The 20,365-nt window shown below is 42.2% G+C and overlaps 1 protein-coding gene across 1 annotated transcript in view; it reads right to left on the minus strand.

Moving 5' to 3' along the window:
• uts2r2 (urotensin-2 receptor 2) overlaps positions 1-20,365 on the minus strand; it is a 33,030-nt gene that overhangs the window by 5,236 nt on the left and 7,429 nt on the right. The window contains exons 7-8 of the mRNA XM_029684849.2: positions 17,902-18,055; positions 12,650-12,773 (exon numbers count right to left, since the gene is read on the minus strand). Coding sequence (XP_029540709.1) covers positions 12,650-12,773; positions 17,902-18,055 — 278 coding nt within the window. The remainder of the gene's footprint in view (positions 1-12,649; positions 12,774-17,901; positions 18,056-20,365) is intronic.

Raw genomic sequence — 20,365 nt, forward strand, 5'->3', positions numbered from 1 at the left:
TGTTGATGGTAACTAGGCTTCTCCAAGCTCTGATGCTGTTGATGGTAACTAGGCTTCTCCAAGCTCTGATGCTGTTGATGGTCATCAGGCTTCTCCAAGCTCTGATGCTGTTGATGGTAATCAGGCTTCTCCAAAGCTCTGATGCTGTTGATGGTAATCAGGCTTCTCCAAGCTCTGATGCTGTTGATGGTAATCAGGCTTCTCCAAAGCTCTGATGCTGTTGATGGTAATTAGTAGCCTACCAAACTGGCTAACTGCCTGGTACTCCACTCTCTATTGTCCCTCTAATCACTCAGACATTAATGCAAATATAATCGAAAATCAAATCAAACACTGAGTGCCCATGAGCTCATGTTGCGCAACATTTCAATAGGCTATGCAATTGCGTGAGAAAGTTGAGATTGCCTGTATTACAAAGAGGATCCCATCCACTTTCTATAGGCTAGGTCTACTATATTTATTTCTCACCTTTTCTAATAGACCATTCCTTCGCTTCACACATTGCTTTACACATTGCTTCGCTTTACAACAGGAGTATAGCCTATCTGGCTAGAATGAAAATGAACCTTGGCAAAAGCATCCTCCATTCGCTATTTAACGTGAACTCACCCCATTCCGTACAAATGTGCGCAACCGCAACATTCAAACGAGGCTGTAAAGAAAACTAATGGGACTGTAGCGACTGTGTTGACTTTAAAATCTGGGGTGTGAACTACGTTTCTATTCAAGTGCTGATCAATATGGTAATGGCTCTATGGTATTGGAGAAGAAAAGAAAAGGACCCTCCGTTACATCTTGACGTGTCATGCCGTAACGTACAGCACGCATAAAGCAACTATTTCTGTCTTACGATCTCTCTCCACCAGGTGTAGCACTTCTCTCACCGTTTAAAAACAAGAAATAGACAGTGACCGGGGTAAGGGGGGGATACCTAGTCATTTTTTGCATCATCACTGCGAGCTATCATGACTCTCAAAGCCGCTGTTACTTCTGAAGATCACTTTAGCACCGCCCTAAAAACCAGATTCAAATTCAGCACAAACATTCAAATAGGTAAGTAAAGAAACATTATATAAACTCTTTAGTGTTTTATTTACATTTTAGAGGCGATAAGTTGGACAGATCGAGTGAAAAAAAGCAGTTTCCCCACACATCTCTCCTTCTCACTATCACGCATTAGTTTCACTTCCCCACCCGCCATTTATAAAAAGACCCGACGGAGCCCATTGCCTTGTTGAATTATGCAGAAACGGGCAGCGTGGAGATCTCGGCATGGATTTTGGTGGAAAGCGGAGAAAATGTGCTTTACATTGGTAATGACATTACAGTTGATGTGGAAGTATTACGTTTTTTGGGGCGTTAAAATAAGGTCAATTGTACAGACCAAGGCGATGTGCAAAAGTGAGTGAGTTTACGTTAAGTGCATAGATGACATGTATTTTTTCCCCTGCCCCTGTTCTGAGACAGATGCATGATTAGTGGTCCATTCTAAATCAAAACCTAATTTCACACATATAATATTTAGTACATGTAAAGACAACATTAAATTAAGAATAGTCTGATGGGTGGCAATATTAGCCTATCACTTGTGAATGATGCCCGATGTGTGCAGTAAGGCAAGAAACAGCACATGCCTTTTCTTTGCGCCTTTTTTAAAATCATAGTCACACACCTCACGTAGCCTAGCCCATAGGCCTATATATTTTGATAAGGCTTGTATCACAACTAAATTGGCCAAATCTACTCCTGTTGACCAGAAGGGGGGTTTGAGGAGGCCCAAGCGAACAGGGATGCAAGTCCACCATTTTGAGCACAGTTACTCCGGCCCGCCATCGCTGACATTCAATGCAAGTGTATTGGTGCTTGCAAAGGACTCCTTGTCCTCCAAGTATCCAATGCTACGAAATCTCTACTGAGCCAACAACAGCTCTCCCTGACCCAGCACAATCCCAAACACTGCAGGATCTGATCACCGCCACCAACCAGACCTCAGATGGGGTGGCTTCCATAACCACCTCCCTCACTGCAGAGACACTCCTCCTGTAGTATGCCCAAGCAGTCAGCTTCCCTGAGGAGCTAAAACCTCTGAAAGCCGGTAAGGAAGTGGCTAAGGACAGCAGTCTTCTCTCACTTGCCCCAGAGTACGGCCAAATACCCGGAATGATCAGCGTTGGAGGGAGGCTGCGCCAAGCATAAGTCTTGGATCCTGATGCTATCCATCCAATTATCCGAGACTCCAGACACCCTCTCACCAGCCTCCTCATAAAGAGTTACGAGAAGCTTCTCCACCGGGCCAGAGAAAGTATATGGGGAGATGAGGTGGAAGTACTAGATACTTGGAGGATGAGGAGCCCTCGCAAGCACCAATAGCGGCCGGAGCAACTGTGCCCAAAATTGGGGACTTGGCCCGTTCTCGCTTGGCCTCTTAGCTGACCATTTCTGGGCCCAATTAATTTGGGATTACTTACCAATCCTACAGCACAGAGGGAAATGGAGGAGGGAAATGGCCAGCCTGGACATTGGCCAAGTAGTAATGATAATGGACCCTTTACTCCCTTGAGCCTCCTGGGTGGTGGGCCATATCACCAAGACCATGCCTGAGACCGATGGTCGTGTTCGATCAGGGGAGATCCAGGTAAAGAACCCGACGTATATCTGTCCATTTGCCCAGATAATTCCTCTCCCTGAGATGACAGAGGACGTGGAGGGGTGAGCTTTATGAGGAGTGTGGAATTCAACAAGATCCCAAGGTGGCTGTGGAAAAGGCCAATGGAGTTGGTAGAATCGCCCTTTAATTCATGGCCGCTTGCGCAGCTGGGCAAGAGTTCTTTAATTAGGTCGGGTGGAAATGTCAGACAGATCTCAACTCATTAAAAGGAGGAAACGGCCACCGCCCCGAACTCGCTGCTTTCTCTCCCCCAACTCCTTCTAATCCAGACATTATGTGTGTTGACAAATCAACATAACAGATTCGGGAGAGCGGACCATCAGATATTGTTTATAGTTATTATCGCGGAGCGCAGATTGCCGAGCACGCTTCAAACCTATTGTGTTATATCAATGGACAATGATCACGGGCGTACAGATCATCACGGCACAATTAAACCATTGATATATGATCAAATGTAACGGAGTGATACAGTATGTACATAAGACAAATCTGGAAGTATGAAATATGAAATGTAATTATTATTTGCAAAATTGATCATCCTGAGATCAAATTGATTGAGATTATAGATTGAGTAATTGATCGATTTATTTGCATTATGATTATGATGAACGGTTATGATCCTAAATGACTCAATCATGCTTCATATTGAACTGAATTGCTGAACTAATTCATTATGTAAATAATGAGAATGATTGTTATTTTGATTTGACTTTGGGATTATGAATTTGATACATGTTGTTCTGTTTCCTTTGTTATGCAGCAAACAAAAAACTAACCATTAAATATACCACTTTGTGGTTAACGTCATTTCTGCTTCAGTCTCCTCAATTCCTCTCAGTCATCTGACCAGTGACCACCTGTTCACCTTCACTATTGTGAGCCATCCTACCTGTCGGCTACACACACAGATTCCAATCATCTTTCAAACTTCTTCAATTTAATCCACTTTACAACCGGTGTATAGCCTAACTGGCAAACATACAGTGCTGTGAAAAAGTATTTTCCTCCTTCCTCATTTCTTATTTTTCTGCACATTTGTCACACTTATATATCACACAAATATTACACAAAGATAACCCAAGTCAACAAAAAAAATCAGTTTTTAAGTGATGATTTTATTTATTAAAGGGAGAACAAATCTATCCGAACCTTCATGGCCCTAAAAAATAAGATATTTATATGCATTATATGCATAACATTCACGTGAAGAAATATCCTAATAGGTTATCAACATTTTAAGATAAACATTCTGATCGGTTGCATCAGCCTAATTGCTTTTAAATGTTGGTTGTTTTGATGCGAGTGGTTGTATTCATTTGGGATCTATTGCATCCCACAACTGTCCCAGAGTATGTTTGGAATATTTATTTATTGCACAGAAGGACAAGTTGACCAATAAAATGTCAACTTTTGTACTATGGGGGATAGTAGATTGACAGAGGCTTTTGCTGTTCGTTAGTCCTATTCATCTTGTTGGCTGACAAAAAGTAGGCTAAATGTGGAGAGTTCTTCTAACAGCTTCAATATGAAACTCGGAATTCGATGAGGGACGCACGCAGCTGCTTCCCGGATGCATTTGTCTTCACTTGTAGCCTACTGCGGAACTGAGATTCCTGCGAGAGGGACCCGATCACCTGACAGGCATTTGCTAATAACAATTGAGATATCTGAGAGAGCCATGTGAGTGAGAGGCGCTTCGGAACACAGCAGCCGGGAGAAGTGAATTCTGATTATTATATTCAGCCCAAGGGCCCAGCGGCCACTTTGGTCGCAAAAGGCTCCGAATTCTAAGCAAATCTTGTCTGCTAAATTAACTAGTGTAGCCCACAGCCATATGGCATAGCCATATCAGGGCCTAACATAAGAGAATGCTATTCTGTCCTTCTGAAAAGTACTACATTTTCTTCATATCATGTTTATTTAGACCAGTCTTAAATAAATAATGGGTTTATTGTGATAGTGTAGGCTATAGTGGATGTGGATTTATTACACTTTATAAATCGAATTTCAAAAGGTCTGCATCAATGGCTTGTAGGCTGTGTGTGGAAGCCAGGAGATACCAAATGTGTTTATATTAAATAGCACTTATTTGCTTGACAATCACTGGCTGACAAAAAAAAAAAGACATGAAAATAGTAATTTGGCCACACAGGCCAGTGGTGGTTTGGCTTAGAAATCAAGGATCTGAAAATATTCTGTATGAAGAAATGGTCAAAGATCTCTCCCAATGTGTTCTCCAATCTCATAAAATATTTTAGAAAAAGGCTCGGTGGTATTGAAAACAAGGTATTGGCATTGAAAACAAGGTATTGGCATTGAAAACAGGGGAGCCGATCATTTTGTCCCCTATCTTTCTGAGAGAAAATGATTTTATAAGTACACATTTTTATTAAAATCTTACTCTGAGCAATTGTATTAGTATAAAATACACGTTGCAAAAAAAAAATGTAAAATACAATATAGCTCAGTATTCGTATTATCGATTGTGTAGTTTTCTTTGCTCATCTTTATCAATGGTGCCAGTAATTTTGGACCTGACTATATATCAAGCCAATGGATTAGTGATACAATAAGAGACGGTAGAAAAATGATCTAATCTGAGACAGCTTTAATCAAATCAATTATAACATGGATAGTTCCAGTCTTGCCTCACAATTGGTCAATGAGTATTCCAACCATTCATGTTCTTCATGACACAGGCACAGTTGAATGAATAGAATTCACATGCCCCTGCTCCTCCTCTAGCTTAGCGGCTTACAGATTTATGGAGCAGTGCCAACATTCAGGAGGATATACAGCAAGTTATCTTTGCATGCATAATCACGTCAGTGAAGCTCAAGCGTGGCCATGCACATTTCTCCATGAGACCAGATACAAAGCTAAGACGCTGCTAGTGAGCAAATCCAATCAGACTCCTATCAGCCAGACTCCAAACCAACCCACTGATATTGCTGTGCCCATGGCCCCACAGGCTATTGTATTTTAGAGGCTATTTAAACCTCGGCTGAGTTTCAGTTGGTAGAGGGGAAGGGAGGGAGAGTTAGGGTTAGTAGCTTTTGCTAGTCTGCCCTGGCTACAAAGGCAGGCCAATTGTGATCTTTTGCCAAATATTTGTCAAAGATCTGATCTGATCTGATTTGTCAAAAGACCAATAACTGGGCAAAATATTAGAATTGGGCTGCCTGTGAAAATGCAGCTATTGAACATGGAGACGGAGAACACTTATCTCTAAGTTAAAGTACATCTCAATAATGTTTGCAGCTCAATAGTGGCTGTAGTGGCATCCACTCCTTAGTTTCCTCTCCTTTATCTACACTCATATGAAAAAACAGGATAGGAGAAAGCAGTGTGGTAGAAAAATAATGGATGAAGCTTAATCAATTCTTTGAAACAGACGTGCAGGGCTAGAACAAAAGCCTGCACACACAGTAGCTCTCCAGGATGTGAGTTGGAGACCATTGATGTAGAGAGAGACGAGGCAAGAAGGGAAGGAGGAAAGGAGGCTACCTCAGACTATTAATAGATGCAGGTGTCTGACTCATCCAGCCCTGTAGACAGTAGAAGCTGCTTAGCCTACAAACTTTACACCACCCACACTCTCATCAGCAGAAAAGCATCCCTATCCTCCAGACAATTAATCTACTCCTCCCACACCACCATAATTAATGATCCACATTGTCACTTTCTTTCTCCCCAAACTGCCAGGTGTGTTATGCATGAATTAGTCATCTGATTTTAAACTGTATATCTCGGAGTCTCATAAATATATTGCCTGGGTTGATTTATGTGCAAACCCCTAGTGTTAATGTAACGAACTCCTGCGTTGTGGATGTAAAGAACCCTTTGTGTCTGTAAATATAAATATTTGTACATATTGATATATCCTTGTATGATCTGATAATAGGAGAACAATGGGGATCGTCTACAGCAGGGGTAGGCTGAATCACATCCGATAGGGCGGCGCATAATTGGCCCAGCATCGTCCGGGTTTGGCCGGTGTAGGCCGCCATTGTAAATAATAATTTGTTCTTAACTGACTTGCCTAGTTAAATAAAAGGTAAAAAAAAATGTTTTTAAGATATTCACCTGGTCACCTGGGGGTCCGCAGCCCGCTTAGGGGTCCACATAGGTACTGCAGGGAGGTCCAAAAATATTTAACACAAAATTATTTAAAAGAAAAATAGTTTTATGTTTTTAGGAATATCGCTAGAAACAACTAAATATTTTTTGATTTCATAAACTACCTACTGTAGAAAATATGAGAATATCTTGCGGCAAGTGCTGCTTGTAACCTTTCTTGACTTTGACATAGATTTTTGCCAACACATGGCTAACCTTTGTTAAACCAGCTTAACAGCTGCTCTGAGCAAAAATGTGTTTGGAGTTACCTTCTAGCTAACAGGCTGTTAAAAATTACACTTCCTCTTCCAACTATAATGTAGAGAGGTCAAAATAATGAAAAACTATCTACCAAATCTATTAATTAATAAAAGTACAAAAAAATATTACTTCTCCTTGCCATTATCATTCACACGAGGTTGGCTAATATATGATGGTGGTCCCTGGGTCACGGTTTGCCTGGGAGGGGGTCCCTGGGCAAGAAACAGTTGAAGACCCCCAGTTGAAGAGCCACAGAGGGACGACTGGGATTCGTGGTCTTAAAAGCACCAATCAGACGAGCCACCTGTATAGAATCCCCCTGGTCCTACAGGCCCATTAATTCCTGTGACTTGACAGACATGCCCTTTTCGCCACTTCCTCCGATCCCTAGATCTGCATCTCTCCTTTCCTTCCTGATCGGTTTCTCCCCTTTCAATCTCTCTCTCCCTCCCTCCCTCTTCCTTCAAAATATTTGTCTCTCTCCCTCTCCCCACTGCTATCACAAACAGCCCTAATTATCTCAGTGTGGGGTTCACCACATCATTAGACCACAGAAGGGGGGTGATCTTCATTCAATGATACAGTGCACACGTCTCTCCCATGTCTCCCACTTGGCTGCAACCTGGAAATAACTTCTCCTGAATAATATCATGAATTATGCCGGAGTTTCTTTCACTCAATCTTCATACTCCAAACCCCAGCGGATCAGTTTTAAGCTCTGCTCCGTCTGCTCTCTCATATAATAATGTAATGTGGCTCAGCAGAGGACTCCGAGGGCTCTGAAAATGGACATGTTATTCCCCGTTTTAAACCATTCAGGCTCACCCTCTCCTTCTTTCTTTTTTCATCACCTGCCTCCCTGTCATATATACAGTACCAGTCAAATGTTAGGACACACCTACTCATTCAAGGGTCATTCTTTATTTTTACTATTTTCTACATAGAAGAAATAACACATATGGAATCATGTAGTAACCAAAAAAAGCACTAAACAAATCCAAATATATTTTATATTTTAAATTCTTCAAAGTAGCTACCCTTTGCCTCGATGACAGATTTGCACACTCTTGACATTCTCTCAACCAGCTTCATGAGGTAGTCACCTGGAATGCATTTCAATTAACAGGTGTGCCTTGTTAATTTGTGGAATTTCTTTCCTCCTCCCAGTTGCCCACTGCACTGAGGCTAGGAAACACTGTCACCACCGATAAATCTACAATTATCGAGAATTTTAATAAGCATTTTTTCTACGGATGGCCTTGCTTTCCACCTGGCTACCCCTACCCCGGTCAACAGCTCTGCACCCCCCACAGCAGCTTGCTCAAGCCTCCCCATTTCTCCTTCACCCAAATCCAGATAGCTGATGTTCTGAAAGAGCTGCAAAATCTGGACCCCTACAAAATCAGCTGGGCTAGACAATCTGGACCCTCTCTTTCGAAAATATTCCACCGAAATTGTTGCAACCCAGATTACTAGCCTGTTCAACCTCTCTTTCGTATTCTCTGAGATCCCCAAAGATTGGAAAGCTGCCGCGGTCATCCCCCTCTTCAAAGGGGGAGACACTCTAGACCCAAACTGTTACAGAATTATATCCATCCTAGCCTGCCTTTCTAAGGTCTTAGAAAGCCAATTTAACAAACATTTCGATTCCCACCGTACCTTCTCCGCTATGCAATCTGGTTTCCGAGCTGGTCATGGGTGCACCTCAGCCATGCTCAATGCCCTAAACGATATCATAATCGCAATCGACCTGGCCAAGGCTTTCGACTCTGTCAATCACTGCATTCTTATCGGCAGACTCAACATCCTTGGTTTCTCAAATGACTGCCTCGCCTGGTTCACCAACTACTTCTCAGATAGAGTTCAGTGTGTCAAATCGAAGGGCCTGTTGTCCGGACCTCTGGCAGTCTTTATGGGGGTGCCACAGTGTTCAATTCTCGGGCCAACTCTTTTCTCTGTCTACATCAATGATGTCGCTCTTGCGGCTGGTGATTCTCTGATCCACCTCTACGCAGACGACAGCATTCTGTATACTTCTGGCCCTTCTTTTAACATTGTGTTAACTAACCTCCAGATGAGCTTCAATGCCATACAATTCTTCCTTGGCCTCCAACGGCTCTTAAATGCAAGTAAAACTAAATGCATGCTCTTCAACCGATCGCTGCCCGCACTTGCCCGTCCGCCCGCCTAGCAACACTACTCTGGACAGTTCTGACTTAGAATATGTGGACAACTACAAATGCCTAGGTGTCTGGTTAGACTGTAAACTCTCCTGTAGGTGATCAGGCTGCTGTGTCATCGGCAAACTTAATGATGGTGTCGTGCCTGGCCGTGCAGTCCTGAGTGAACAGGGAGTACAGGAGGGGGCTGAGCACGCACCCCTGAGGGGCCCATGTGTTGAGGATCAGCGTCGAGGATGTGTTGTTACCTATTCTTTCCACCTGGGGGCGGAGCGTCAGGAAGTCCAGGATCCAGTCTGGTTAGACTGTAAACTCTCCTTCCAGACTCACATTAAGCATATCTAAAATCGGCTTCCTATTTCACAACAAAGCATCCTTCACTCATGCTGCCAAACATACCCTCGTAAAACTGACTATCCTACCGATCCGGGACTTCGGCGATGTCATTTACAAAATAGCATCCAAAACTCTACTCAGCAAATTGGATGCAGTCTATCACAGTAACATCCGTTTCGTCACCAAAGCCCCATATACTACCCACCACTGCGACCTGTATGCTCTCGTTGGCTGGCCCTCGCTTCATATTCGTCGCCAAACCCACTGGCTCCAGGTCATCTATAAGTCCTTGCTAGGTAAAGCCCCGCCTTAGCTCACTGGTCACCATAGCAGCACCCACCCATAGCATGCACTCCAGAAGGTACAGTATATTTCACTGGTCATCCCCAAAGCCAATTTCCCCTTTGGCCGCCTTTCCTTCCAGTTCTCTGCTGCCAATGACTGGAATGAATTGAAGAAAAAAAAAAAGAAAAAAAAAATCACTGAAGCTGGAGACTCATATCTCCCCCTTAAGCATCAGCTATCAGAGCCACTTACAAATCATTGTACCTGTACATAGCCCATCTGTAAATAGCCCATCCAACTACCGCATCCCCATATTGTTATTTATTTATTTTATATATATATATTTTTATATACACAAACACATAATTTATTTGTATTTGTTTTGCTCCTTTGCCCCCCAGTATCTCTACTTGCACATCATCTTCTGCACATCTACCACTCGTGTTAATTTGCGAAATTGTAATTATTTTGCCACTACAGCCCAATTATTGCCTTACCTCCCTAATCTTACCTCATTTGCACACACTGTATATAGTCTTTTCTATTGTGTTATTGACTGTATGTTTGTTTATTTCTTGTGATTGTTTATTCCATGTGTAACTGTGTTGTTGTTTGTGTCACACTGCTTTGCTTTATCTTGGCCTGGTGGCAGTTGTAAATGAGAACTTGTTCTCAACTGGCCTACCTGGTTAAATAAAGGTGAAATAAAATAAAAACCTATTAATGAATGCATTTGAGACAATCAGTTGTGTGACAAGGTAGGGGTGGTATACAGAAGATGGTATTTTACCAAATAGGGCTGTGTCCATATTATGGCAAGAACAGCTCAAATAGGCAAAGAGAAATGACAGTCCATCATTACTTTGAGACATGAAGGTCAGTCAATCCGGAACATTTCAAGAACTTTGAAAGTTTCAAGTGCAGTCGCAAAAAACATCAAGCACTATGATGAAACTGGCTCTCATGAGGACCGTCACAGGAAAGGAAGACCCAGAGTTACCTCTGCTGCAGAGGATGAGTTCATTAGAGTTCCAGTCCTCAGAAATTGCAGCCTAAATAAAAGTAACATACACATCAACATCAACTGCTCAGAGGTGACTGTGTGAAATCAGACCTTCATGGTTGAATTGCTTCCAATGAACCACTACTAAAGGACACCAACTATATAGACTTTCTTGGGTCAAGACACATGAGCAACGGACATTAGACCGTTGGAAATCTGTCCTTTGGTCTGATAAGTCCATGTCTTCGAGAGACGCAGAGTAGGTGAAAGGATGATCTACGCATGTGTGGTTCCCACCGTGAAACATGGAGGAGGAGGTGTGATGGTGCTTTGCTGGTGACACCGTCAGTGATGTATTTAGAATTCAAGGTACACTTAACCAGCATGGCTACCACAGCATTCTGCAACGATACGCCATCCCATCTGGTTTGCACTTAGCGGGACTATCATTTTTCAACAGGACAATGACCCAACACACCTCCAGGCTGTGTAAGGGCTATTTGACCAAAAGGAGAGTGATGGAGTGCTACATCAGATGACCTGGCCTCCACAATCACCCGACTACAGAGTGAAGGAAAATCAGCCAACAAGTGGTCAGCAAGTGGGAACTCCTTCAAGAGTGTTGGAGAAGCTGGTTGAGAGAATGCCAACAGTGTGCAAAGCGGTCGTCAAGGCTACTTTGAAGAATCTAAAATATATTTAAATTTGTTTAACACTTTTTTGGTTACTACGTGATTCCATATGTGTTATTTCATAGTTATGTCTTCACTATTATTCTATAATGTAAAAATTGTAAAAATAAAGAAAAAACATTGAATGAGTAGGCATGTCCAAACATTTGACAGGTACTGTATATTCCCTATTTTAAAAATAAAGGGCTTCGGTCGTGTGCCGAGAAGATTCACAGCAGTCCCTCTTCAAAAGCCTTCACAGTCTTTCCTTCTTTTTTTCTTCCCCATTCTTTCTCTCAGCAGTCACATACAGTCATACGTGTCATTTGCATATCTTCGGTCATGTGTATTCTGAAGGTCTGTCAGATGAAACACTGAACTCACTGTCATGAGACCACAGAACTCAATTCCATGAGACGAGAAAGAAAAATAAAGAAAGAAGAAAAATACATAGTAGGAGGAAAGAGAGAAGGCCACAAAATAGATAGTTTCAGAAACTACAAGAGGCGGATAAATCCATAGCCAGAGAGCCAGAACAGAGAAAAAGTGAGAAAGGGTGAGAGCCCAGAGTCTCATGTGGAGAGGACTGAATATGGACGTCATACACTTCCACTCAACCAGTGGTGTCAAACACAAGGCACAGAGAGATAATATGTAATCCCACCACGTTTCTCTTGAAACTAAACAGTTTACACATAATCACCATACTTTACAATCATCTATAAATAAATGCAGACTATTAATTACCAAGAGGATAAGAGTGAGAGTTAACATGATCAACAGTGTTACCTAATACAGCGACTGACAACAGCATTAGCCGAGGCCCCCCAAGGACGATCACGGCTAATGCTGCAGCATTTACGGCCTTACTTCCACACAGTCACCCATTTACAGGGGATTAGAGCTCATTTAGACTACACATAAACACTACTTTAACCAGAAAGAGAGTGGACACTTAAAAAGCACTGCTAACACTGCTAAACGCTGATTACAATGTACAGCCAAAAGCGATAGTAATAATGTTATAAATAATAATAATAATAAAGAGATAGTTCAAATGAATAGCATTTACAAAGAGTTTTCCACTAGATTTGGAACTGTTTTACATTGTATGGAGACGTACCTGCTCGCGGTTCCACAGTGCGGTTGCCATTGGAGTCCATGAAGATGAACCTGCCTCCGGTGAAGTCTGTTCCGTAGTCAGAAAGGTAGAGCAGAGAGGTGTAGTCAAAGGATCCGTAGGTTACCTGTTATGTTGGTAAACACACAACAGGTTTTTAAATCTCTGCAGACAAAGTATACACTCACTTGTTGGCAGTAATACAGAGTGGGATTCTTTTTTTGTTCATACCAATATGCCTTACATTTTCTCAGCACCAGATGACAATTTGGGAAGTTGTCTTATTCAAGTATTTTTATTCTGCCCTTGAGTTGCGTTCCCATGCAAAACTAGACAGATAGCTAACAACTAAGTCTTCAATAAAACTCCCAAGGCGTGACTTTTCTTGAATGAATATATTGAAAACGTTTATGTTGTGAAACTGCAAAATACAGAAAAGAATATACTTTAGTGTTCAATTCACACCGACATACTGTAGCTGTACATTAAACATTTGAAGTTGCATAAATACAAAGCACGCGCTAAGGTACCATGCATCTGGCATGATGCCAAACCATATAGCTAATTGTTAACCATATGGTAATTGCTCCTTTCATTACTCTAATAATGTATAACCATCTATGTAGAATAACAAAGCATATTACACTAGAAACAGTAACAAAACTACAGTATTGTATATTTTACAATTCGTTTGCATGACGCATGAGCAAAGTAATACAGCTAACGACATACACAAAAGGCATTGCAATTTGTGAGTAAATGCAACCAACATTGATATGTAAGAAACTCTATCAATAACAAGATTATCATCATTAGCTAAATGCTTGAATCGAACTTACAAACAAATATTTTTCCAAGGCTGAAGCGTGACAAGAAATAACTACATTGAAAGACCTGCACCGTAGCGTTGTTTGTAGCTGCTTCTATGCGTGCAAAACAAACTCTGAACTTCCCGTTTGCGTTGTCTTTCTAAGTACCAGAAAGCGCCACTAGGGGGCAAATAACACCATTGAACACAATGAAAATCCAATTTAACCATTGTAATAAAATAATCTGTTACCTTCTAACAGGATGGCAGCACAATTTTCATCAAACAAAATGTCCCGAAAAGGAATAATGCCAGCAAGGGAGATTTAAGGAGCTAAAAATCAATACAATCTAATTGGGTGATGTTTGATTAGACTATATGAAAGATTAACTGTTGCGAGTTGTCATGTCAAGTCTACAATAGTGCTTGTTTAGCCAAGGGGTTTGATGAATAAATACAAAAATCATAATCAATAATAAATATATATATATCCTTTATGTATTAACTAGGTAAGTCAGTTAAGAACAAATGCTTATTTACAATGACGGCCTACCAGGGAACAGTGGGTTAACTGCCTTGTTCAGGGGCAGAATGACTGATTTTTACCTTGCCAGCTCGGGGATTCGATGCAGCAACCTTTTGGTTACTGTCCCAACACTCTAACACTAGGCTAACTGCCGCCCCAAAACACAAATAAAACATCTAAAAACCATCTAAATCAAACCAAATTACATCAGGGACATAACTCAAATGTTCTTCTTCAATTTGGGAACATACTCCCACAATAGTGTTTGAGTCCTCACTGGGTGAGCATGGCCATGGCAAGGTTATCATGCACTGTTTTACATAGCAGTTTTTCCCCTTATATGCATTTAACAGTGGCACACTAGCGCTGCAAAACAATATATAAAAAATATAAAACTTTATTTGGATAGTTCATCTGTAGATGGTCATACTATCAACAAACCAGCTGTTGATAAGCAACTGCTTGCTAAGGTTACGATTAAGGTTAGGTTTAGAATATGGGTTAGGCTAAGGGTTAGGGTTAAGTTGAGGGTTAGGATAAGGGATAGGGCTAGCAGAAATGTTACTGGTAGTCTGTAGAGCATCTACAGATGGACTACCCAAATAAAGTTACCAAAGAATCCTAGGGGAAACTGCATTAGTTTCCCACGTCTTCATGCCAGACATTATGCCGATTCGTCCTGGGCGGTACAGAGAACAGACACGTTGCAGCAGTGTACGAAACCATCTCAGCAGTATGATTGATGGGGTGGAAACCAACCCCAGACACTTAAAACAATTTACATTTAAATGAGGGCCTGGTTGGGCCAATTAATCCTGGTGGAGGGGGAAGGGGCAGGGTGGAGAGGACAGATGGGGGAGAGAGCTGGTGTTTTTGGATTACATTTTCCCAGCTGTCGAGGAACCGAGAGACAGAGGATAAGGTGACATTAATTTATATTGCGGAAGACTCAGAGGAGATATGATGAGCTTTTGGGGCACTGTAAAATAAATCATGATCAGCGATACCCAGAATATCTAATACGCGCACAGGCAGAAGGAGAACACACACACACACACACACACACACACACACACGATGGAGCATCAGCAAATGAACAATGCTCAAAGATACGAGAACACACACATCTTAGCGAACAGATAAGATTCCGACATATCCTTTGGGACCTTTGTCTGTAGTGTTGAATGTGTACAAACATCTCTTACAGTCCTATCAATTGAATAACCCAATGAATTCCAAAAAGTCTGCTTTGCCGAGGTCCACAGTCGAGACATCACAGGAAGATGGAATGGGAGGAATCATAGTCTGGTATGAAATAATCACTTCATTCTATTGCCCTGCTGGCTAAACAATAATGAGATATATTCATGTGTGATCAAAGCTGCATTCAATCTCACAGAAAATACGCAACTTTCAATTAACCATTAACTTACCCTCAAGACTATTTCAAATCACTTTTTGGAGAGAAAAAAATAAAGTTTTACTTGCCCCAAAGTACATCCAATAGGTTTTCCTGTTCCATACTGTACTTTTTATGGAGTCATTGATGTATAACTACTGTACAAAAGTTTCATACTTGAATATGAAATCTGTTTCATAAATATTAAAGGGGATATTTAAACACAGATGGGAGGAAGTGTATGCTTTACACGATTCTGACTACAGTCAGAGGGTCTGCTGTACTGTGAAACAGGAGAAGGGTATATTCATTGCATTTGGTAAGCTAGGAGGCTTCAAAACATCTTGACTACACAACTAAAGTGAGGTGATTAAGACCTTTAAAAACAGGTAAATATTCACAAGGCCGCAGGGCCAGACGGATTACCAGGACGTGTACTTCGAGCATGCGCTGACCAACTGGCAAGTGTCTTCACTGACATTTTCAACCTCTCCCTGTCTGAGTCTAACCAACATGTTTCATGCAGACCACCATAGTCCCTGTGCCCAAGAACACTAAGGTAACCTGTCTAAATGACTACCATGAAATGCTTTGAAAGGATGGTCATGGTTCACATCAACACCATTATCCCAGAAACCCTAGACCCACTCCAACTTGCATACCGCCCTAACAGATCCACCAATGATGCACTCTATTGTACTCCACACTGCCCGGACAAAAGGAACACCTATGTGAGAATGCTATTCTTTGACTACAGCTCAGCATTCAACACCATAGTACCCTCAAAGCTCATCACTAAGCTAAGGACCCTGGGACTAAACACCTCCCTCTTCAACTGGATCCTGGACTTCCTGACGGGCCGCCCCCAGGTGGAAAGGGTAGGTAACAACACATCCGCCACGCTGATCCTCAACACAGGGGCCCCTCAGGGGTGCATGCTCAGCCCCCTCCTGTACTCCCTGTTCACTCATGACTGCACGGCCAGGCCCGACACCATCATTAAGTTTGCCGATGACAACAGTGGTAGGCCTGATCACCGACAATGACAAGACAGCCGATAGGGAGGAGGTCAGAAACCTGGTCGTGTGATGCAAGGACAAGGGTAGTACGTATGGCCCAGTAAATCACTGGGGCTAAGCTTCCTTCCATCCAGGACCTCTATACCAGGCGGTGTAAGAGGAAGGCCCTAAAAATTGTCAAAGACTCCAGCCACCCTAGTCATAGACTTTTCTCTCTGCTACCCCATGACAAGCGGTACCGGAGTCAGTCTAGGTCCAAGAGGCTTCTAAACAGCTTCTAACCCCAAGCCATAAGACTCCTGAAGATCTAATCAAATGGCTACCCAGACTATTTGCATTGCCACCCCCCTCCTAACCGGTGCCCCAGCACATTGATTCTGTCCCTGTACCCCCTGTATATGGTCTCGCTATTGTTATTTTACTGTTACTCTTTAATTACTTGTTACTTATTTCTTATTTTTTAAATGCATTATTGGTAAAGGGCTTGTAAGTAAGCATTTCACTGTAAGGTGTACCTGTTGTATTTGGCGCATGTGACATAACATTTGATTTAATTTAAAGGTAATCTCAGTGCCCCTGTAAAATGTATCACACAGGATAATGCAGAAAGAGGCAAAGTTTAAACGTTTGTGTGTGTATACTCTGTGTATATTTAAGGGATAATCAACGAGAGGCTATGCGTTCTATAGAAAAAAGTTAACGAGGTGGAAGGTATGTTCCGCGATGCGCTAGCGCAGGGATCTGACCTTCCACCTAGTTGCATTATTTTCCAGAGAATGAATTGAGCCCCGAGTTGATTATCCCTTTTATGCTATGGCTATAATTTAACAGATTTGCCACTAGAAATGTGTTCATTTGCTGGTAGAAATGTGTTCAACATCCACTGATGTAGCTAGGAAGTTTACTAGATAGATACAGTAGTTACCGTGGTAACCACACAAACAGACTTGCTAGTTTAGCTAACCAAACCATCAGTCCTGGCTTGCTATTATGAAAATCGAATTCAACAATACCAATACTGTTTTCAATTTGACTGTTGCTTTCAAAAGCAGCTGAAAACACAACATGTAAAAATGAACTATAGCCATTGAATTCAACCGTGCAAATATACCATGCGTTATAGGGAAATAATGCACACTCTAGAATGCCCTTCAAGCCAATCAGAAAGCAGTATTCAACACCATAGCATAAAACATATGACACCTTTCTTGATGTAATATTAGAAACTGGGTGGTTCGAGCCCTGAATGCTGACTGGCCGAAAGCCGTGGTATATCAGACAGTATACCACGGGCATGACAAAACATGTATTTTTATTTTTACTGCTCTAATTACATTGGTAACCATTTTATAATAGCAATAAGGCAGCTTGGGGGGGGTTGTGGTATATTGCTAATATACCACGGGTAAGGACTGTTTCCAGGCACTCCACGTTGTGTCGTGCGTCAGGGGCCTTATTGCTTAATTATATTATGACACCTTATCTTTTATAAAAGAATCTTACCTTGTCTATGTGAGGGTGCCAGTACTCATCATGCTGTGTCTTGGCCAGTGTGCTGTTGATGCGTGAGAAGAAGGTGGGCTTGGTGAGGTACAGAAGAGATGGGTCCAGGTCAAATGTCTCCGCGATCACTGCCTGAATACGACCACGCACCTCCCTGGAGGGTGGAAGTAATCAATCAACCAATTAAACAATTCATCAATCACTCCATTATTAATGAATGAAAATTGAGTCACAGAGGGCATCTTACAATTGCGCTTAACAGTAACTTAGGCCTGTAAATATAATTCACACAGAGAGAGAGACACACACACACACACGATTAATACAAAATATCAAATAGCGATTTTTGGGGGGGGCCAGATATTGCAATTGCGATTACGAAGTGAAAACTTGGTAATTCCATCAGACATGGTTAAAACATCTGTCAGGGTAGAGAACATCACTTCTAAAATGAGATTGTATGAATTAATACATACTGTGCTAACTGAATACAAAACCAAGTGAAAATCTTTTTCAACATTGTTATATATATATATATATATATATGATAAGTGATAGGATTATTACACCTACATATTAACAAGATCTTCAAAATATAGTGTGCTATAAACGCAACACCAATTAATTAACAACATTATTAGATCATATTTCCTATGTTACCATTATGAGTTGTTAAATAGCCTAAGTTAATTATGTATTCAGGCAGCCATGGACTGCAAATGGAATCGGAAGCTTATGATTGTGCAATTATGTATAGGTAGGTTCAACCCTTATTATAATTGAAATTAAAGTCAAAGTGCCTTAAAAACACGACATCTAGCCTACCGATTGCAAGGTGCAAACTGTTTCCAAAACATTAGAGTCTGGTCCAGTCAATCAACGCGATGGCCTTTACCACATTTGCACCATTATCATTATGCACACTTGCTGCTCCTCATTCAGGGTTTGCACTAGTTATCACAGTCACAATTGGATATATCGTAAAAAATGTATGGTCGTCTTTTAAAGTAAGGGTTAGGTATAAAGTAAGGAGTTAAGTTTAGGGTTAAGTTTAAAAATCACATTTTAAAGAAGATAAATTGTAGAAATATGTGGGGTTTATGACTTTGTGTCTGTGGTAACTAGTGATGACCCTAGTTTCATCAGACCAGAGAATCCGGTGGCGCCGCTATGATGGTTATGTGCATAATGGTAGTACCGGCGTCTCCTGATAACAGAGGCAGGCTCAGTCTGTGGCCTTGTACGTGGGCCAAAGCTCATCCCTGCTGCCTGCTCCAAAGGGGGCTGGTAGTGGGTCGGAGCCCTTTTTGTCTTCTCTGATGAGCACTGGACACGTGAGCCAGAGATATGCGAGTCTGACATTACGCGCCTGAAAAGGGCCGATACACCTCTGGACAGAGAGCAACCTGAGAGATCATATGTTTGTCGTGGAAAAGGGTCTCCTTTGTGGAATAGAGTCTCCTCCAACAGGAGCGTGGGGAATCGAGGCAAAACTGCACAGAGTCTGTTCCCCCATCCGCTCCCCCGCGTTGTGTCAAACACGGCGTCGCATCTGGGTCAGCTGGCGGCGCAGGGGTAGCTGGGACAGCAGGAGTGTTGGTTGGAGCCTGGCGCCGGGCTCTGTAATGGACTGTAGACCCTGGTCTCTGAGATGAGGATGACAAGATGGCCGTCAATGCTGTAAGGCTGACGTCGCCAAGGGCAGATGTTTGGCCAGTTGCTTCCTCCCCTCCACCGATTTCCCAATGCGCTCCATCGCCTCCACCACAGCAGCTCCGAAAAGAGCCTTCTTGGAGATAGGTGCGGTGAGCAACTCGTTCCGCTCTAGCTCCTTCATGGCAGTGAGAGAGAGCCACAGGTGCCTGTGAGCCACAGGTGCCGCCAGCACATATTGCAGAGACTTGAGTCAAATGAAGGACAGCGCCAGAAATCCAAGCCACTTAATCCACCTTCCCCGTGAGAGCATCCGTCCCCGTCAATGACTTAGACAGCAACGCTGCAAGGAGTGCCACATTGCTGGTCCTTTGGACTCGGTAGTGTGAGTTTTTATTATAGGGTCAGGAGCCCAGAACAAGATGAACATGGTGTCATTGAGCTTAGGAATCTCCATTGAGAGTGTCTGTTGGAGAGCGGACACTCTTGTGAATGGCAGGAACAATTACAAAAGGGCGTGTGGTGAAGCTATGACGTGTCCCTCTCCATAAAACATATACCTCCTCTCTTCAGAATGCGCTCAGCCGTCTCCAGTCAATTCTTGCCCATTCCTTTTTACATTGTGTTAATCGTTTGCCCTTTGATGGTTTCTTTTGTATGAATTCCACATTACATAGATCCCCAGTAGGCCTAGTAAATGTACCGTTAATCCCTCGTCATTTGGTTACGTAGCTTTCTGTTAATACATGTATTAATTACAGTCATTTTACCATTCTCGGAGTGGAAGAGTTGTTTGCGGAGTTCACTACCT

The sequence above is a fragment of the Oncorhynchus nerka genome, linkage group LG16 (genome assembly GCF_034236695.1).
Source record: "Oncorhynchus nerka isolate Pitt River linkage group LG16, Oner_Uvic_2.0, whole genome shotgun sequence".
Classification (NCBI taxonomy): Eukaryota; Metazoa; Chordata; class Actinopteri; order Salmoniformes; family Salmonidae; genus Oncorhynchus; species Oncorhynchus nerka.